Source organism: Capricornis sumatraensis, chromosome 2 (genome assembly GCF_032405125.1).
Source record: "Capricornis sumatraensis isolate serow.1 chromosome 2, serow.2, whole genome shotgun sequence".
NCBI lineage: Eukaryota > Metazoa > Chordata > Mammalia > Artiodactyla > Bovidae > Capricornis > Capricornis sumatraensis.
The window spans coordinates 170,974,627-170,997,050 of record NC_091070.1 but is presented as its reverse complement, the minus strand read 5'-3'; the positions used below and the strand labels follow the sequence as shown (position 1 = coordinate 170,997,050).

Below are 22,424 nucleotides of genomic sequence, written 5' to 3'. Positions count from 1 at the left end.
TTTTTTAATGTTTGCTTTCTTTTCCAGGATGAGGCCCAATTCTTCTTTCCCATTTTCCCATTCCTTAGAGAAGCAAACTCAATTAATTGTGTCAAACATATCTTATGGCTCTATCTTTGATTTTTGTGTTATATTCAACTATGTACTTTTATTTTATTGATAACAAAGAGTCACTGAGGAATCTTCCTTCAAAATAGTGCATTTGAAATGCATGCAAAGGCTAGAGGGTGTGTCTTTTTTAAGAAAGCTGAAGTAGAAAAGGATTATTATTTGAGTTATTTTGTTCACTTTGTTCTGCCTCTAAAGGTGATTAATTAACATATTCAGCAGCTGGTGGATACAGTGTGGGTTTAGGAGCAGAGTTTTCAGCTTCATTTATTCTGGCACCTCATTTTCTGCCTCAAAACTAATGTCTTTTAACTCTGGTAATGTCTCCCCTGTCATTGCACCTTCTTCATGTGCACTGCTATCTTTATCTGGTTGAATATTTTGAACTTCTTTCAAATAATGCATATTACTGTTAATTTTAAGATCTATTTCACTACAAGGTAGTCTATTTTGGGTTTCATGGGAACTCATCATTCTTAAATCTTTAGTTGCCTCCACAGAATTTGACTCAAATAATACATGTTTTTCACTTTTTCCATTTTCCCAAGTGTGTTGCTTTTCTTCTCTGGTGCCATTTAAGGTCATCTGTGTGGCCCTAATTAACATACTAGGATTTGCCGTGCTTTCAGCGAGCCTTTTTTTCTCATCTTTCCCTACTATTTTTGTCTCCAGTGCTTCAGCTCCATCATCTCTGGGCAATGCATTTATGCTGTCAATTCCTTTTTCACTCCTATTGGTTAGAGGCCAGATGGCTTGAGCACTCAGAGAGGTACTGATATCCTTGGGAAGCGCTATTCTATTTTGGTATGGAATGAAATTTGTCTTCATAAATGTTAAGTTGCCCTTGGATTGTGTCTGGGGAACAGGAGAGCAATCAAAAGTCTCTGTTTTAGGAAGTTTTGTTTCTACATCATTTCCCTCATCCATAACACAGCTTTCCACAATTGGATGTGATATTTTGGGTTTTGTCATTAATGTTTTTTCATTTCCAAGTTGTTCGTGACTTGAGAGTTGCTCTGTATGTTTTAAGGTTTGCTTTTGCTTCAAAGCATGTTCCTCGTAGGTGTCAGTCCTGCAGATGTGATTCCCTAGGGACACAGAAAACTGGCTTAGCTCACTGGTCTTCAGTTTATCCTGCTCCATGTGCTCAGTGGGCTCTGTTGCCCCTTGGTCAGTAGCCCCCCTAGAATGGTGGGATGGTAAAACATCCCTTCCTATGTTTTCCAAAGTTGCTGGTAAATAACTTGGGATGCCCATTACGATGCAAGCTGTACCGCCCACGTGCTCCGTTGAGAAGGAGGAGTGTGAATGGCCGTGTTCAGCAACAGTGGGTGTGGGCTGAGCCAGTGTTAATGGGTCTCCATCAGGAATATGACCAGTAGGGTGACAGGTGCCTTCCATAGAGCTCTGGTTGGCCACAGACAAGTCGTTAACACTGAGCAGAGAAGGCTTTTTCATGTTTTTTCTGTAATACGGGGTCTGCTTGGGGGCATGTTTGAGAGGCAGCCTCTTTGCAGTGAATTTAACATAGTTGTTAACCTCTGACTGTTGGCGAAAATCTGCAGAGGGCTCAAGGTTTACTCTGGCTTCTTTCTCAGAAGCTGTGAAGAATTTATCAGGAGGTAATGATGCTTGTTTGAGTTTCTTTGAGAGATCTGGCAAGGATTTTTCTGGATGGACTCTGACTTTTCTAAAAGGGTTTACATTTAATTTTATCCTTAAATTTTGTCCTTTAATTTTCCCTTTGAAGTCAGCTGGATTGGTTCTCTTCTTTCTCAGAATCTGTGAATCAGTAAGCCCCTTTCCTCCTTTGTTTCTCTCACGAGGGTTGCTACATTTTTTGAGATCCAAGTTGGTCAGGTTACTTTCATTTTTCTGCTCTTTCCAATGGCTTGATGTTTTGGATGACATCACCAAACTATTTTTTTCTATTAAATCAGGATGATGGAAGCTAACCCTCTTAGGGGAATATGTTTTCTTGATTTTTGTTGATAACCCTGATAACTCCATGTTGTTCTCACTCATGAGGAATTTTTCTATTGCTCTGTTAATTTGGATTTGCTCTTTCTTAGGCTTTGAACGTTTTCGACGATTTGGTTTCTTTTCTTTCATGTAATCTTGAAATTGATCACAGGGCACATATTTACAGATAAGAGAATTGTTTGGCTGAAAATGCCGAGGACTGCTCTGTGTTAACAGTCTACAAGGATCATCATATTTTGATCTGTGTTTTTGCAAGATCCTTTGTACAGAGTGTTCCTTGGGCTCACAAGCCTTGGATGATGAGCCTGTAATAAAATGTCTCTGCCTGTGAGGTTGTAAGCCATTGTCTCCTTTTTCCATTGGAGGCTGCCATGATTCATTTGTTAAATGCTTTTCAAGACTTTCTCTTGCCAAGGCTGAAGCCGATGTTGCATATCTTCTACTAAATGTGTCACTGCTGATATCTGCTGAACAATAAATGCAGGAATTTAGCACTGAACATAGTTTTATTACCCCAACCAAACAGATGCTTAGAAACCTTATGAAAGGTACAAAAATGACTCCTCCAATTATGGCAATTCTTGAATATTTCCTTAATATTTTAGCCGAATACTTAAGGGACATTTGGCAGTTTGGTGTGTTTGCAATGACACTCTTTATGGACACATTTTAATCAGTTGTGACTGATGCTGATGTAAAAGTTGTGGAATTAGAAATTAAAATATTCATAGTTGTAAATCTTTAGATTAGTTGTCAGTTAGGTTAGCTTTAAACATGAATAATGTTTAAATTCTTTCCAAATAGCTATAGTAACTTTTTCTTAACTCATTTACCACTTGGAACTAAATCATTAAGAAGAACATAATACAATATTGAGTAACAGGTTTCAAGCAGATGATAACCTCAGCAGCAACAGATATACATATATTACTGGCTCCATTCATGTGGAGTCCACATCTATTTTACTTCACTTAAGAGTGTATTCATTAAATATTTCTTAAATGAATGTGTTTTGGACTGTGGCCTGGTCTATGCTGAAGATTTTTAAATGGTTTGCATTAATATAATATTAATGAATCATGTTAAATAATGTTAATGACAAAAATAATAGTAATAGTGCACCATTAATTGAACATGTACTAAGAGGTCAGCATTGTACAAAATAGTGTACATTCATTATTTCATTTAAGAGACCTGATCCATTAGATAAGTCCTATTATCCTATCACATTTACAGAGAAAGAAACAAGTTTAGAGAAGTTGAATATTCTCCCCCAGTCACATGTCAGCTAAATGATATGGGCAGAGTTTGACCCAGATCTTTCTGATGCAAAACCCTATCCTCTTCCACAATGCATATTAAGTTTAGAACTACATCTTTTCAGTGTTCTTTCTCTTGGTCTGTGAAATTGTTTTATCCAAAGAAGTATTTCTTGGAGCAATAGAAAGAAACAGGTGAAATAGCCCCAGCTTGCATCCAATTCTAATCTAAGATCTGCCTTCGACATTCAGAATGACCTAGGAGAAGTCATTAACTCACTGAATATCAGGAGATTAGACTAGAAGGGAACTTTTGCAGTTATAAAATTATTCTAGGGAGATAATTTCTAGCCTTTATTATATTCTAAGACAGCTCCATGGCTCAAAGATAAATATTAAAAGCTTTTGGACCAGATCATCTCCAAAGTCTCCTCTACCCCTGAAATACTGTAATTCTGTGTTTCTGACTTAGAAGGCCTAATCAGAGTGACATTGCCTCTTGCAGACTTCTTTAGAGCAGGTGTGGTCTTGACTGTTTTTCTCTTTTTCTGGATGGAGTACAATGCCTGGCATGTAGAATTTCAAGTCTTTCTTAAAGTGATTGTGTTGATTTGCAAAATCACTTTTCTCTGTGTGAAACAAAAGACTGGGTTTTAAATGGTTAAGAGACCACATTCCCTTCAGTATAGGAGTTTCCCACAGAGATGCGAAGGCTCTCGACAAAGCTAAAATGAAACATCTGCCTAAGGTATGATTTTATGGAAAGGTTAAGTGCTTATTCCTTTATAAAATAAAACTAATCAGATCAAGTTTCTACAACAGATGTTTCCTTTCTTGGCCATTTCTCTTTTCAATCAAATCATGATGACCCCAAAACTGGTAAGATCTGAAGTCTGGGGGACGCAGTGGCATAAATTCACGCCCTACTTTATATCACATGTGAAACAACATACAATTTCATTCATTTCCAATTGTCCCTAAATCCTTAGGGCCAGATCCCCATGGTAAGAATTTCTTGGTGCAGCACTTCTGTCATTCATGTTCTGAGAGAAAGCTCTGCTTCTTGTAAACCAATACAAATAAATGACAGGAACCTCTTTACAGAGTGGCCGTCAAAGTTTTCACCACTGAGCCTGAGAGCATTGCCTTACTATTCGGAGAGAAAAAGGAAGACATTTAATTCATTGCTTCCACCTAAATATTGACATCTCCCATGTACAGCGGGTAGTGTCACGGCCAGATTCACTTGGCTTCCAACATGGGACGATGAATTAAGTCCTGACTTTCCCTGAACTGGGAAGTTATCATCCCTGACAGCTCAGCAAGCATAGTGTGTGTCTTGACATCATTCCTGAAATGAATCACTAGCATTAGAAGGCCCATTCTTCTAACATGTCATGCTCTGGGAAGGTTGCTTACTGCAGAACTGGCATTAGAGCTCGACGGATGTTGGAACAGAAGCCAATACTCAGCCTCCCATAAATCTTAACAGTGCTATTGCTATTGAAAAGTCTTCTTTAAAAAATTTTTTTAGGTGTTGGGTCATGAAATTCACTTTCCAAGGGGTACAAGATGTACTCTCAGCTCCTGAGGGTTGGAAGCATCCATGTACACCTCACTGTAAACACACATGTACATACATACACACAAAAATGCATGTCCAGTATCTTTAGGAGAAGAATAACCTAGTGCCATGGTGATTGTTATGGCATTACTCTTTTGAAGAAATCAAAAGAAATTTAAACCAAATGGGACTTTTCAAACAAGACAACTCACCTGTCGTTCTTGTTACATGCTGTGGCAGAGTTTGAGGTTGACCTTCCCCAGGCTCATGATTCCTCCACCCTTCAACTCTCTGTGGACAATATCTTGTAAGTAAGCCAGCTTCATTAAAAGCTGCCATATTCCCAGAAGGCTCTGAACATCCTGACTGCAGCAATCTGCCACCAAAGCAGAAGAAGGTGCTGTCTGCCCCATGGCCCTTCCCTTTCAGGTTTCTAAGTGATCTGTCAAGGGCTGTGGAGCCAGAGGCCTGTACTGCTTGATGGCTGCTTTCCTGTGAAAGTGGCATTTCCTTTCCGGCCCCCACAATGGACATGACCTTTATCTCGTTTTCCTGAGTTAAGTGGCAGTTACAGTATCCCTGAGCGCGGTAATTTCTTGCCTCATGATCACACAGGGATTCATTGAAGGTTCTGCAAGGAAGGTTTTCTGATGTGTGTTCATTTGCTTTGCCTTGTTGAAGTTTCCAGTTAAATACAACTAAACCTAGGCAAGTGAGACCAACAGCTCCTGTGACAAATGGAGAGACTATTAAAAGATAACATCATAGAAAGAAACATATATCGTCAAATGTGAAATCCACAAGTACCAAGGTTAATGGCTTAGAGGGCATTGAAATGGGTGGGCAATCTATCACCATGTGGAAAATATTAGTTCAGATAGAGGCTATTTAATCAACATTGTTCTGTTTTCCAATTTGGATCTTTCTTTGTATCTATTAAAAATTATAAGAAACAATACCATCTGGAATGTGTTTGACAGAAAAAGTTTTTTCATGGACTGAAATTCATTCAAATTAAAATAATTCCTACATTAAAATTCTTTTCTGCCTAAGGGAAATGAAACTTCCATTTTTTAATCCCATAGTTAATAAAAATAGACAATGTTTAGCATATACCGTGAAATTCTCATATACAATAACCTCCTCCCCCAAAGAAATAGAGATTCTACAAGCTATTGCCATATTTTAATCATCCCTAAAGATTTATCCCCTACCTCAGAATACATCATTGGCTTCTATTAGTATAAAGGTCAAACTCCTTGGCATTCAAGACTCTAATTTGGCCGTAACCTTCCTTCCTAGCCTTATTTTTTTAATTATTTTTCACATTCAAGCACTATGCTTCAGACTCTTCAATTCATTAGCCTTAAAATGTCCTTCGAAGCCTTTGTGTATTCTCTTACTCATGCTTATAATACTTTCTCCTATCTCTGCTTATTTGAATTTCATTTATCCTTTAAAATCTAAACCAATACCTCATGGTTTCTTGATAGTTTTGTGATTTTTTTTTTTCATCTTGGAAAGATCACCCCCTTCTATGAACTTCCTTGACATCTAATCTCGGAATTCCTGGTACTGTCATTTCATGTTCTTTGTAGGCTAGCTTATCATCTAAATATAATAGGAAAGGGCAGGATTTCTCAGACTCGAGTGTAGAGTCTAACCTATTTCTGCCTCACAGTTTTTCATCTTGACAAATGGCATCCTCAGCCACCTAGATGCTCAAACCAAAGTCTCAGTTACACCCAGCTCTTCCTCTGACACAGTGATTCCTTTTTGTTAGCACTTACAATGATATAAAATTTTGTGTTCACTTATTCATTTGCTTGTTCACTGTTTGTCCTCCCCTGTTAGAATTAAGCACTGTGAGGAAATGGACTTTTTCAGTCTTGTTTGACATTGTATCTCCAGTGACCACAACAATGGCAGAGAGGAGGCACTCCAGAAATATTTACTGAATATTTTTAAGTAAACAGAAAGAATTCTGTTTATGAATTCTAATAATGAAAAGCACTGAGTGGTCTAATCTCGCAAATCTCCAGAACGGTAACCAGGAGAACATGTTGTCAGTATAGATTGAGTTTGGAGCTCTGTGTTCTACATCCAGCTTTATCTATAACTTGCTGTGTGACCTTGGACAAGTCACTTGCCCTGTAAACTCAGTTCCCTGATTCGAGATAAAGGCAGTGAATGAGTCCAGAATCAGCTTTCTAGACTCCTTTATAAGCACTTTGCCTGGTTCTCTCTATGGCAGATAACTTTAGTGAAAATGTGATGATATCTCTTTAAACTTTCAGGAAAAGAGAAGTTATCAAGCATAGTTGTTCCATTTTTTTCTGTTAAAGATGAAGATTAACCAAATAGAATAGCACTTTCTGGTTAAAAAAAAAAAAAAATCCCAAACAAAAATCTGCTAACCTTTGTGTAGCTTACCAGATCTTAATGTTTTGCACCCCATTTTAATTTATTTGATGACAATACACTCTTGGAGAATGTTATAACATATTGAGATAATGAAATCTCTAATAAAGACACAACATTTTTTTTTTTTAAGTAGTAAAGTTAGGTCAGAACATTTTAATTGCAAAATCTTAGAGTCTGGGCTATTCCAAATAAAAGTTGTGATTTTTAAATGTCAAAAGTATGAAAATAATAAAATTTTAGACACATCTCTATATTTCTTACATGGAGTAAGAAAGCTTAGGACTCAAAGCTCTGTTCTGATACTTTTCTTGGGCACATTTTCTAACCTCTCTAAGCCTTATTGTTTCTCTTCTATCAAATAGGAATAATTAATACCACTCAGAGATAAAGTGAGACAGTATATGTGACATGTTTAACACAGTTCTTTGACATAGTGAGATTCAGTGAGTGGTGATTGTTATGTATTATTGTGGTTATAATTGCTGGTGCTACAAAAGTAGGCTTTGTATTGTTCTATTAGATCCTAGAAGCCTCAGCTATTAGGGGGAAAAGTCCAAACAAATTATTAAGACAATACTTTGTATGACTGATGCAGTTACTAAACCATAATAAAGAAAGAAAAGACCTCAATTTTATTAAACAGATGACTCAACCATTGAAATGAAAGTACATATAATTTGATTATGGGATAAAGTTTCTCTGTAATTGTGTCCAAACAGCAAGGAACCACTCACTCTCCCGCTATTGATGCTAGAGCTGTGTCTGTATCATGTTACCACTCAGGTATGGTCACTTTCTATTAGTACAGAAAGCAAAAGCAGAAAATAAAGCTTGTAGGCAGTTTGAACCTGCTGTCAGGAAGATGGCTGAATTTTCATTGCCATGGGCATTGTTGCTATTTTTAAAAAAGTATTCTAACAATCCTTCTGAGTTAGAAAAATGCAATATTAATGATAACAATCTCATCGAAGTATTGGAAATGTTACAGCTTCAGGAAAGCTTTCTTTATCTTCCAGTTCACAGAAGAGGAAGGGTCAAGAGGTTAGGTACCAATTAGCCACTTATTGGTTTAAATTCACAGGATATGATTTTATATATTCTTTGGAATTGTGATGATTTATCTATAGTCAAAGAAGAAAATAAAATCAGAGGCCAAATTTTAGTCCTAAGTCTTCTTCCCACAATCTAGAGATATAGATTATTGATCACACTTTTGCTTTAGGAGAAATAACACCTTAAAAGGAGTAAATTGATATCAAAAGTCAAGAGTTGTCTTAAAGATGAATCTCTCTTAAAAACAGCATCTGTAATAGTTAATCAATGAAGGGTACATTTTTCTGCTAATTTCATATGCTATAACTTAATAGGCATATAATAATATTTCTAATGTTTAGCTTCCTATTGTTTTGATAAAACCTTTGGAATCTTCCAGAATTTTTATGTATCTCCACACTAATGCAGAGTTGTTAACTTGGCAAAATCTTTTCTAAAAATATATTTCAAAAATACCTAGGAGATACTAAAAATTGTATCTATTGTAATATTTCCAAAGCAACCTCCTACAAAATACAAGTTCAATGAAAATTTCCTCTGTGGGGGAAAAAAAAGGTTAATGGTCAAATAAGTCTTAGAAATGCTCCACAGTCTATCTTCCTCTTAGAGACTCATAATGTTTATTAGAAAAATGAAAGATATAAGAAATGCTGTGGTAAAGAAGCCTATTTCACTTTAATCCAGCATTGCTCAAATCTATTTGAACCTGATAACATATTGCTTATATAGGCATCTCTTGGTATTTTTATTGGAATATCTACTAATTTTCCCCTTGAACTAGGATTCTATGATAAGAAACACATTTAAGGAAAAACTCTCTGATGCCCTAGTGTTTTTGCCTTTTGTAGTAAACTTTTTCTTAGCACATATAATTACTGAGATGGTTACACATTTTCTAAAACAGTTCATCTTTCTGAAAGGATTTGAACTCACTTTCAAGTGAATTTGATTTCTGCTGGTGGTAGTTTCAGTGTCTAGACCTGACACTGGTTTCCATCTATCCTGATTAAAAGTAGAAGTGTTAGGAGCTAAAAATCCCCTCCACACACACACACACTTTTCATCACCATGGTACCCCCAAGTACAAAGGATCTCACCATGCACTAAAAGTGTACAAACATCTAGATAACTCAACAAATCTCATGCATATTTGACTAATGACAACAAAACATTACCCTACATCATAATGATATATAATGAGATGTAATGATGAATAGTTTAAAAAATTTAAAACTACTATAGAAAAATTAAAGGGTTGAATGGCATCCTTTCCTTAGTCAGTTGGGAGTGGGTGTGGTAATGGGCCAAGTTTATGAACAAGTTAGAGAAACAGAAATCTTAAAAAAATTCAAAATCCCCAAATAGGTGGAAACCAAGGCACAGAGCAGCTAAATAACTTGCCCAAGCCACACAGCAAGTAAGAGCAGAACCAAATTTCCAACCTGGGTAATCTAACTGTGGAGGTCATGCCCTTAATCATCACTTATTTGTTTTTGTTTAGTCCCTAGATGTGTCTGACTCTTTTGTGACCCCTTGGACTGTAGCCCACAAAGGCTCCTCTGTCCATGGGATTTCCCAGGCAAAAATACCATAGGGGTTACCATTTCCTTCTCCAGGGGCTCTTCCCAACCCAGGGATCAAACTTACATCTCCTGCATTAGCAGGTGGATTCTTTACCACTGAGCCAGGAGGGAAGCCCAATCATCACTTATACAAGCACTATAAAGCAGGACACACCAGATTGTCATTATAGCCTCCCCCTTGGCACCCCACTCCAGTACTCTTGCCTGGAAAATCCCATGGATGGAGGAGCCTGGAAGGCTGCAGTCCATGGGGTCGCTGAGGGTCAGACACGACTGAGCGACTTCACTTTCACTTTTCACTTTCATGCATTGGAGAAGGAAATGGCAACCCACTCCAGTGTTCTTGCCTGGAGAATCCCAGGGACGGTGGAGCCTGGTGGGCTGCCGTCTCTGGGGTCACACAGAGTTGGACACGACTAAAGTGACTTAGCAGCAGTACTTGGTAAAGCCCACCAATTCTTACTACCACAGAGAGGCACACAGATATGAGTACCTTGAAGAAAGAGACTAGGTCTCATGACTTTTTGAAACCCCTAATATCTTAATGAATGTATCAGTACGCATCAGTGGATGGATGACTGAAATATAGGGTATTCCTTCATTACACACAAGAAAACTAAAGTCTGAACAGCAAAGTACTGAATATCACAGTGCTAGTTACATCAGGACCAGAGCTCTTGGGACTTCCCAGGTGGCATCAGTGGTAAAGAACCCGCCTGCCAATGCGGAGAAGTAAGAGATGCCGGTTTGATCTCTGGATTGGAATGATCCCCTGGAGGAGGAAATAGCAACCCACTCCAGTATTCTTGCCTGGAGAATGCCATGGACAGAGGAGCCTGGTGGGCAATAATCCACAGGGTCACAGTCAGACAGGACAGAAGCCACTTAGCACACACCCGCACATCGACACAGAGCTCTTGAATTCTGGCTCAAGGCCGCTTCCTCTGTGTTAGACAGTTTCTTTGCAACAGGAAATTGTTGCAACCTATCCCAAATCAGCTAGCATCTTCCTATACTACTGACAATGTCTCTCTTCTACAAGCCCTGAAAAGGCTCCCCAGTTGCCAGAGAAAGGCATCATTTAGTGAATTTCAAGAATACGGAGAAGAGATGGGTATACTTCTCCCTGTCATACCTGCAAAGCCAAGGACAGTCAGCAGGGCCACATCCTGCCCTGGGAAGAGGGTACTTCTGTCCTTTAGAACCAGAGTGAGGTTGGCAGCCTTGGAATCACAGCTGGTCTCAGACAGCCTCAGTACACTGTTTGTAGTGGCTGCAGCCATGGTGGCCAGCGGACCGCTTAGGTCCTTGGCACTTCTGAGCCTGCGAGCAGACTTTATGTAGTTTCTTAAGAATCGGGTGAGCAGGTAGAGATCACAAGTGCAGCTCCACTGGTTCTTATCTAAACTCAGAAGGATTAACTACTTCAGGGGAGTAAAAACATCCGGCATGTGGGCCAATTTATTTTGAGAAAGGTCTACTTCCTGTAGTTGAGGCAGGGGCCAGAAGGCATCTTTCCCAATAAAGGAAATAAAATTGTTAGATAAATCCAGATGCCTGAGACTGTGGAGACGTGTGCCTCCAAAAGAACTGTCCGTCAGATTAGTGATCTGATTCCCATCCAGCTGGAGCCGGGTCAGGCCCCTGGTGTTTCGGAACCAAGACCCTTGCCGGGTGTGGAGGGCGTTGTGGCTGAGCACCGGCAGTCTGCGAAGCTTGCTGAAGATGTGATCCGTGAGCGAAGAGCTGGATATTCGGTTGTGCCCCAGCAACAACGACCGCAACTTTGAAAAGCTGTGCAAGGCATCTTCCCGAACATCCTTGATGCCATTTCTGCTCAAAGAGACCAGGGCGAGATTAAACAAGAGGGACAGATTTGTACTCTATAGAGGAGAGATATCGTCAGTGATGATTAAAACCCTCGTGGTCACAGGGCCTGCTGTGGGGAAGAAAATCGCAGACTAGAAGCAAGTACACACACGTGGGAGGGGAGCACCGCGGAGAGCAGAGATAATCAATACCCTCTGAGCAATCTTATCACCTGGGTAAGAACAATAAACAAAATGAAAATGATCCTCTGATTTCTCAGTTTAAGGGGAAGGCAGCTCTTTATCAGAATGATGGATTTTTATATTCTTTGTTACCATGACATGTTTATTTGAGAAACCTAAACCCATCTGTTCCTTTAGATGTCAAATTTAATTCATTGTTTGGGCTTATCATCATGGATTTTTTTTTTTTTTTTTTTTTTTCTTTTTGAAAGTGGCTTCTCAGGCTTTTCTGTCTGTGAAGCTGTGTACCAACCTACTCCAGCCCTGCAGGCCCAAGACATTCAGTCAAGAGCTGAGCCTGTGTCTGAGTTCCTAACCAGTTTTCTGCAAGCAGTGTATATTTATACTGTAAAGCCAATCACCTTTTTTCTCAAACATAAAGGTGTGGGTTGGGGTGGGGGAAGTGAGAAGGAACACTGGTTTCTGCTTTTTAGCTCCAGGCTAAAAGTCGGCAACTTGGTAAGGATCTATATTCTCTCCAGACAAGCCGAGGATCTGTCAGTGGGGTTCTCATTATAGTCTGGGCCATCCTGGCCTCCTGTCTAATATCTGTTCCCTCCAATGAAGTCCATCATGTGATGACAGGTGGTACTCAGGGCTTCCAACTGTTAAATCCCTTCACCATAATCACCCCAGAGCTATCACTGCTCTGTCATTAGAAATCAAAGCATTTTAACTCAATAAAGATGTATTATAATCAAGAGTTATTGTAACACATCTTTATCATGCTAAAATTGTTTTGACTGCCAATGACAGCGTCATAAGGATGGAAGAGTCCATTGTCCCTGGGAGGTCTACAGGTGATATTAGAACAATCAGCCATGGGGGAAGCAAATCATAATTCCCTTATGAAATTCAGACTATAGCATTGAAACAAAGAGAGGAAAAAAGAATGTAAAAGACAAAAGATTTCCACAGTGCCTTCTTTTGGAAGAATTGCTCTCATTTCTGTAGCAGTAGCAAGTCTATGTCATGGGGTTTTGTTTGTGGGGTGCTGTTTTTTTAGAATTTATTACTGATTATTTGAATTCTGTTAATTCTGGCCAGGCTGGCATTTTGTTCCTTTCATCATTGTTTTTGATATGGATTGAGAGAGGTTTTTTTTTTAAGGATCCTCAGTCCCCTAGAGATTTCTGACTCTGAGGGAGCAAGCTATTGTTTCTGACAGTTACTTCTTATCTAGGACCAGACAGCCTCCACTCACAAGTCATCCATTTACTTCTCTGTGTTTATGAAATCTAACTTCACAAATGTGGCATTCTATAAATGAGAAGGAAGATAGAGAGGTGCAGTGATGTACATGAGCAATATTTGTTTCTTACAGACATCAGCTATCTCTGATCAAAATATATATATATAGTGAAGTTTATTTGAGTGGATGGGAATTTAGTGTTTTTAAAGTGTTTTCCACACAGACTGGAAACAGTGTACAACCAACTAGCCTTGAAACTGTCTCTTCCCTGTCAGGAAGGACAATGCCATTTTCTTCTTAATTCTCATGGAGTCACAGGATTTTAGAAATGAAAGAATTCATTTTCTTCTACTCCATCTTAGATTTGTTTCTGAAATTTTTCGATTGGCAGAGTTTATAGCTTGTTTATCTCTTGTTGGATATAAGGATGTAAATCACATTCTCCTCAAATTTGTTAATAAGGTATCTTATTAAATTGTTGACTTAAGCAAGCAATATGTAATGAATACAGGCAGTGTATCTTGTTAGCATTTCTACAGCTCATTTACCACCAATAAAAAAAGACTACACTTTCAAAATTAGATGCACTTTGATAATAATCTGTTTTGCTGGTACATCACTTAATCTTACTAATGCTGAACAATTGCAGTTCAGGTTTCTGATTCATTGATATTCCTTTCACCCTGTGGTAGGTTTCAAATCTGCACAAAGTATGGACAAAATATAATTAAAGTGATCTATTTTTATCATTTATTAAATAAGTATGCAACTGACTGAAATGGTGGTATTCTTTTGTGATAGCAAGATATCTCAATTACCTCTAAAGGTCTTAAAATAGTTTGGTTGAGACCACCAGGAACTAACAGGAAAATAAAATAATATTATTAATATATAGTTACTAAAGAAGGCTTGCTCTTTAAAAATGTTTACCTCTTTCAGGCTGAGCCCAGAGATCAGTCAGTACAAAGAAGAGCATAATAATGAATTTTCCAAGTACACTGAACACTGATTTTTAGAGTGATTGGTTTTATTACCTACTGTATAGGTTAGCTGGTGACAGAGAGTTACATCTCTGGTACACACCACACATGACACAGGGCAGGCTGCCACCAGCCACAGCATGATGGCAAAGAGTATGAGCCATCCACCTGAAAGGAAAGTAGAGAGCAATGCATGTCATAATGTTGGCATTTATTATCCAAGGATTTCAGTACATTCAGTTCAGGAGGCATGTTGGTGATGTCTCCTTTCTAATGAGCAACGTGAGTTCTCATATGGTGCCAGATAAATGGCAAGAATCCTTAATTTGAATAGAATTTAAACTGAACCCTTATAAGGAACAAGGATATATTGGACAGTGCAGAGAAATGTAGCTATGATTTATAATAACTTTATTTGTAAATTAATTTATTTATTTTAATTGAAGGCTAATTACTTTAGAATTTGGGGGTAGATTTGCCATACATTGACATGAATCAGCCAAGGGGTACATGTGTCCCTCATCCCGAAAGCCCCTCCCACCTCCCTCCCCTTCCCATCCCTCTGGTTGTCCCCATGCACCGGCTTTGAGTGCCCTGTTTCACACATCAAACTTGGACTGGTCGTCTATTTCACATCTGGTAATATACATGTTTCAATGCTATTCTCTCAAGTCATCCTACCCTCACCTTCTCCCACAGAGTCCAAAAGTCTCTTCTTTATATCTGTGTCTCTTTTGAAGTCTTGCATATAGGGTCGTCATTACCATCTATCTAAATTCCAGATATATGCATTAATATATTGTATTGGTGTTTTCCTTTCCAACTTACTTCACTCTGTATAATAGGCTCCAGTTTCATCCACCTCATTAGAACTGATTCAAATGCATTCTTTTTAATAGCTGAGTAGTATTCCATCATGTGTATGTACTGTGTAATAACTTTAAATGGAGTAGAATCTTGGGCTTCCCAGGTGGATCTAGTGGTAAAGAACCTGCCTGCCAATTCAGGAGACATAAGAAACATGGGTTCAATCCCTGGGTTGGGAAAATCCCCTGGAGAAGGAAATGGAAACTCCCTCCAGTACTCTTGCCTGGAGGATCCCCATGGACAGAGGAACCTGGTGGGCTATAGACCATGGGGTCACAAAGAGTTGGACACGAGTGAAGTGACTGAGTGCAAGTAGTTGCTTTACAATTATGTACATGAAGTGAATCATCTATATGTATACATATATCCCTTCCATCTTGGCACTCCCTCCCATTCCCATCCCACCCACCTAGGTCATCACAGGGGACTCAGCTGAGCTCCCTGTGCTAGACAGCAAGTTCCCTCCAGCTCTCTCTTTTACACGTTAGTGTGTATCTATCAATGCTACTCTCATCCCACCCTTCCTTTCCCCCACTATGCCCACCTGTCTGTTCTCCACATCTGCACTTCTATCACTATCTGGTACACTTAAAACTAATATAATATTGTAAATCAACTGTGCTTCAATAAGTACATATTCAATTCAGTTCAGTTCAGTTGCTCAGTTGTGTCCGACTCTTTGCAACCCCATGGACCACAGCATGCCAGGCCTCTCTGTCCATCACCAATGTGCGGAACTTACTCAAACTCATGTCCACTGAGTTGGTGATGCCATCCAACCGTATGATCCTCTGTCTAACCCTTCTCCTCCTGCCCTCAATCTTTCCCAGCATAAGTTCATTTCAGTTCAGTCGCTCAGTTCTGTCCAACTCTTTGCAACCAGATGAACCGGAACACACCAGGCCTCCCTGTCATTCACCAACTCCTGGAGTCCACCCAAACCCATGTCCATTGAGTCGGTGATACCATCCAACCATCTCATCCTCTGTCGTTCCCTTATCCTCCTGCCCTCAATCTTTCCCAGCATCAGAGCCTTTTCAAATGAGTCAGCTGTTCGCATTAGGTGGCCAAAGTATTGGGGTTTCAGCTTCAACTTCAGTCCTTCCAATGAACACCCAGGACTGATCTCCTTTAGGATGCACTGGTTAACCTTCTTGCAACCTAAGGGACTCTCAAGAGTCTTCTCCAACGTGACAGTTCAAAAGCATCAATTCTTTGGCACTCAGCTTTATTTATAGTCCAACTCTTACATCCATACATGACTACTGGAAAAACAATAACTTTGACTAGACAGACCTTTGTTGGTAAAATAATGTCTCTGCTTTTCAATATGCTTTCTAGGTTGGTCATAACTTTCCTCCCAAGGAGTAAACGTCTTTTAATTTCATGGCTGCAATCACCATCTGCAGTGATTTTGGAGCCCCCAAAACCAAAGTCAGCCACTGTTTCCATTGTTTCCCCATCTATTTGCCATGAAGTGATGGGACTGGATGCCATGATCTTAATTTTCTGAATGTTGAGCTTTAAGCCAACTTTTTCACCCTCCACTTTCACTTTCATCAAAAGGCTCTTTCAGTTCACTTCAGTTCAGTCGCTTAGTTGTGTCCGACTCTTTGCGACCCAACGAATCACAGCACACCAGGCCTCCCTGTCCATCACCAGCTCCCGGAGTTCACACAGACTCACGTCCATCGAGTCCGTGATGCCATCCAGACCTCTCATCCTCTGTTGTCCCCTTCTCCTCCTGCCCCCAATCCCTCCCAGCATCAGAGTCTTTTCCAATGAGTCAACTCTTCACATCAGGTGGCCAAAGTACTGGAGTTTCAGCTTTAGCATCATTCCCTCCAAAGAAATCCCAGGGTTGATCTCCTTCAGAATGGACTGGTTGGATCTCCTTGCAGTCCAAGGGACTCTCAAGAGTCTTCTCCAACACCACAGTTCAAAAGCATCAATTCTTCGGTGCTCAGCCTTCTTCACAGTCCAACTCTCACATCCATACATAACCACTGGAAAAACCATAGCCTTGACTAGAGGGACCTTAGTCGGCAAAGTAATGTCTCTGCTTTTGAATATGCTATCTAGGTTGGTCATAACTTTTCTTCCAAGGAGTAAGCATCTTTTAATTTCATGGCTGCAGTCACCATCTGCAGTGATTTTGGAATCCCAAAAAATAAAGTCTGACACTGTTTCCACTGTTTCCCCATCTATTTGCCATGAAGTGATGGGACCAGATGCCATGATCTTCATTTTCTGAATGTTGAGCTTTAAGCCAACTTTTTCACTCTCCTCTTTCACTTTCATCGAGAAGCTTTTTAGTTCCTCTTCACTTTCTGCCATAAGGGTGGTGTCATCTGCATATCTGAGGTTAGTGATATTTCTCCTGGAAATCTTGATTCCAGCTTGTACTTCATCCAGCCCAGAATTTCTCATAATGTACTCTGCATGTAATTTAAATAAGCAGGGTGATAATATACAGCTTTGACATAGTCCTTTTCCTATTTGGAAACAGTCTGTTTTTCCATGTCTAGCTCTAACTGTTGCTTCCTGAGCTGCATACAGATCTCTCAGGAGGCAAGTAAGGTAGTCTGGTATTCCCATCATTTAAAGAATTTTCCACAGTTTGTTGTGATCCACAGTCAAAGGCTTTGGCATACTTCATAAAGCAGAAATAGATGTTTTTCTGGAATTCTCTTGCTTTTTTGATGATCCAGTGGATGTTGGCAATTTGATCTCTGGTTCCTCTGCCTTTTCTAAAATGAGCTTGAATATCAGGAAGTTCATGGTTCACGTATTGTTGAAGCTTGGCTTGGAAAATGTTGAGCATTACTTTACTAGTGTGTGAGATGAGTGCAATTGTGTGGTAGTTTGAACATTCTTTGGCATTGCCTTTCTTTGGGACTGGAATCAAAACTGACCTTTACAGTCCTGTTGCCATTGCTGAGTTTTCCAAATTTGCTGGCATATTGAGTGTAGCACTTTCACAGCATCTTCTTTTAGGGTTTGAAATAGCTCAACTGGAATTCCATCACCTCCACTAGCTTTGTTCGTTGTGATGCTTCCTAAGGCCCACTTGACTTCACATTCCAGGATGTCTGGCTCTAGGTGAGTGATCACACCATCGTGATTATCTGGGTCATGAAGATCTCTTTTGTACAGTTCTTCTGTGTATTCTTGCCATCTCTTCTTAATATTATATGCTTCTATTGGGTCCCTACCATTTTTGTCCTTTATTGAGTCCATCTTTGCATGAATTGTTCCTTTGGTATTTCTCATTTTCTTGTAGAGATCTCTAGTTTTTCCCATTCTGTTCTTTTCCTCTATTTCTTTGCACTGATCGCTGAGGAAGGCTTTCTTATCTCTCTTTGCTATTCTTTGGAACTCTGCATTCGAATGGGTATAGTTTTCCTCTTCTCCTTTGCTTTTCACTTTTCTTTTCTCAGCTATTTGTAAGGCCTTCTCAGACAGCCATTTTGCTTTTTTGCATTTCTTTTTCTTGATCCCTGTGTCCTGCACATTGTCATGAACCTCCATCCATAGTTCATCAGGCACTCTATCTATCAGATCTAGTCCCTGAAATCTATTTCTCATTTCCACTGTTTAATCCTAATGGATTTGATTTAGGTTTTACCTGAATGGTCTAGTGGTTTTCCCTACTTTCTTCAATTTAAGTCTGAATTTGGCAATAAGGATTTCATGTTCTGAGCCACCCTCAGCTCCCGGTCTTGTTTTTGCTGACTGTATAGTGTCCATCTTTGGCTGCAAAGAATATAATCAGTCTGATTTTGGTGTTGGCCAACTTGTGATATCTATATATAGAGTCTTCTTTTGTGTTGTTGGAAGAGAGTGTTTGCTAATTCCCACAATAAACAAATAAACAGAACTGTTAAAGCATTTGACCATAAATTCAGAGAACTCATATCTAAGGCACACCCATTAGTACAGATTATTAAAAAAATTAAGTTACTTGATAGTTTGTTGAGATTTTGTAAATATATTACCTGATTTAATTCTTTTTATTTGGCAACTCAATTTGAGGCTGAGAAAACTGAAGCTCAGAATGGTTGATAAACCATCCAAGGTCACAGAGCCATTACGTATTTAATATCAAGTCTTTTCATTCTAAATCCAGTGTTCTTTCTAGTATGGAAAAGCTAATCTCAGGCATTGAATCTTACATAATTACAACTAGATTATTCTTTATAGCTATAGATGCCACACATAGAGAGGGAGAATGAAGGAGCATTTAGATCACAAGCTCCACTTACCTTTGAATTCAGTTCTCCTATTTATTGACTATACTATCTTAGATAAATTATTTTTCTAATTTTTTTCCTTTACATGTTTAAAATAGAAATAATAAATGCAAACATTACAGAGTTTTATGAGTTTGATAAAATGTTAAGTGTCTAGTATCATTTGTTGTTGTTCAGTTGCTCAGTTGTGTCAGACTCCTTGCGATCCCATGGACTGCAGCATGCAGGCTTCCCTGTCCTTCACCATCTCCCAGAACTTGCTCAAACTAATGTCCATTGAGTTGGTGATGCCATCCAACCATCTTGTCCTCTGTTGTCCCATTCTCCTACGTTCAATCTTTCTCAGCATCTTTCCCAGGGTCTTTTCCAATGAGTCAGCTCTTTACATCAAGTGGCCAAAGTATTGGAGCTTCAGAATCCGTCCTTCAAATATTCAGGGTTGATTTTTCCTTTAAGATTAACTGCTTTGATCTCCTTGCCATCCAAACGACTCTCAAGAATCTTCTCCAACACCACAGTTTGAAAGCATCAATTCTTCAGTGTTCAGCCTTCTTTGTGGTCCAACTCTCACATCCATACAAGACTTCTGGAAAAATCATAGCTTTGACTATACAGACCTTTGTCAGCAAAGTAATGTCTCTGCTTTTCAATATGCTGTGTAGGTTTGTCATAGTTTTTCTTCCAAGAAGCAAGAATCTTTTAATTTCATGGCTACAGTCAACATCTGGAGTGATTTTTGAAGCCCGAGAAAATAAAGACTGTCATTGTTTCCATTGTTTCCCCATCTATTTGCCATGAAGTGATACCATATTTTACCATTATTTTGATACTTTTTTAGTCTCCAATGAAAGAGCACATCATTTGGGTTTAATGTTCAAGAAAAGGCCATTCATTTAATGCATTTCCTGACTGGTTAAAATATAAAAAGTAAAGGAAATTATAATAAAAATCCTCTCCCATACAAAAAGATAGTTTGAAAATAAAATTTAAAACTAGTAATTCTATCATACTTTCAAGTATTTATTGAATACCTTCTGTTCACCAGCCGCTCCTCAAGGCAGTAGGGATAGAATAATAAATGATAAATCCCTAGCCTCATTGGAGAGTCCCAGGTAGCTCTAGTGGTAAAGAACCTGTCTACCAATGTAGGAGATACAAGAGATGCAGGTTCGATCCCTGGGTCACGAAGATGCCCTGGAGAAGGAAATGGCAACCCACTCCAGTATTGCTAGGAAGGGATGTAAACAACAGACAAAAAGTATGCAATATGTATTAATATGTATTAAGTCATCTAATGGTAAGTTCTATGGAATAAAGGACAATAATGGTAGACAAGAAAAAAAAAATTAACATTTGAACAAAGACCTGGAAAAGGTGATAGCTCTGGTCTGTCCAGGTGGAAAGAATGAAAAAGGCAAAATCCCTGAAGGCATGGTATGCGCTTTTCTCAGGAGGTCAACGTGATCTGATGTACAAGAGGAAGAGGAGTCCAGGAAGTAGCAGGGGCAGGTTGTGCATGGCTTAGAGAGGAAAGCAAGGATTATTTTTTAATCAATATAAAATGAGAGTAACTGGAAGCTTTTTGAGTGCCATTACTCCATTTCTAGTATATTTTTAAAATGATGATTTTGGCTACCATGTTGTTTAATACAGCTTTGTAATAATGTTTTATATGAGGGAGCATGATACCTTCTGCTGTGTTCTTTAGATTGCTTTGGCTTTCGGAGTCTTTTGTGTTTTCCTAACAATTTTAAGATTGTTTGCTCTATTTATGTGAAAAATGCCATTGTTATTTTAATGGGGATTGCATTACATCTGTACATTGCCTTAAGTAGTATGGATATTTCAACATTATTAATTCTTCCTCTCAATGAGCATAGAACATCTTACCATTTATTTCTGTCTTCCATTTCTTTCTTCAGTATTGTATAGTTTTCAGTGTACAGGTCTTTCACCTCCTTGGTTAAATATACTCCTAGGTATTTCATTCTTTTTGATGTAATTATAAAGGAGATAATTTTCTTTATTTCTCTTTCTGATAGCTTGTTAATAGCATAAAAGACAAAACAAGATTTTATATATTGATTTTTATATCCTGCAACTTTATTGCATTTGTTTATTAGTTCTAATAGTTTTTTGGTGGAGTCTTTAGGGTTTTCTGTATCAAGTCATCCACATATAGTGAGTTATACTTACTTTCTCCTTTCCAAGTAAGAAGCCTTTTATTTCTTTTTCTTGACTAATGGATATGACTAGAACTTCTGATACTATATTGACGAGAATGGGCATCATTGTCATATTCCTAATCTTAAAAAGAAAATCTTTCAATATTTCACTATTGAGTATGATGGTAGCTTTGGATTGGCTACCATGTTGAGAACACATTTTTTTTAATAGGCAAAGATTAGAAGCAGCAACAGCGGCTAGAATGAAATTATAATAATAATAGCAAAAGATGATGGCAAGGATAAGAGGTAGTCAGATTCTGTATAATTCTTTTTGTTATCATGATGCAATTTAATGTAACAAATTTAAAGTCAACTAAGCTGTTCTGTGCAATGGAGTAAACAGGAGTAAACAGACTTTTGCTGTTACTGCTAAGTCACTTCAGTCGTGTCCGACTCTGTGCAACCCCGTAGATGACAGCCCACCAGGCTCCCCCATCCCTGGGATTCTCCAGGCAAGAACACTGGAGTGGGTTGCCATTTCCTTCTCCAATGCATGAAAGTGAAAAGTGAAAGTAAAAGTGAAGTCGTGCCCGACTCTTAGCGACCCCATGGACTGCAGCCTACCAGGCTCCTCCATCCATGGGATTTTCCAGGCAAGAGTACTGAAGTGGGGTGCCATTGCCTTCTCCAAAACAGACCTTTGCTTACCCTCAAATCATGTTTCAGCTAGTGATATAGACATGTAGATATCCAGTTTTAACACAAGAAAGACTTTTAAAAATCTAAGTGAAAGTGAAAAAAATCTAAGTGAAAAATATACGCATTTGAATGCAGAGTTCCAAAGAACAGCAAGGAGAGAGAAGAATGCCTTCTTCAGTGATCATTGCAAAGAAATAGAAGAAAACAATAGAATGAGAAAGACAAGAGATGTCTTCAAGA

The 22,424-nt window shown here is 38.8% G+C and overlaps 2 protein-coding genes across 2 annotated transcripts in view; one reads left to right on the top strand and one right to left on the bottom strand.

Moving 5' to 3' along the window:
* The window catches only part of TNNI3K (TNNI3 interacting kinase), a 344,134-nt gene that overhangs the window by 248,977 nt on the left and 72,733 nt on the right, over positions 1-22,424 (top strand). The window lies entirely within an intron of this gene.
* LRRC53 (leucine rich repeat containing 53) lies at positions 239-14,339 on the bottom strand. The gene is given in 5 exon segments (XM_068965404.1): positions 239-384; positions 387-2,555; positions 5,127-5,642; positions 11,110-11,913; positions 14,252-14,339. Coding segments are annotated over 5 exon segments (3,723 nt in total).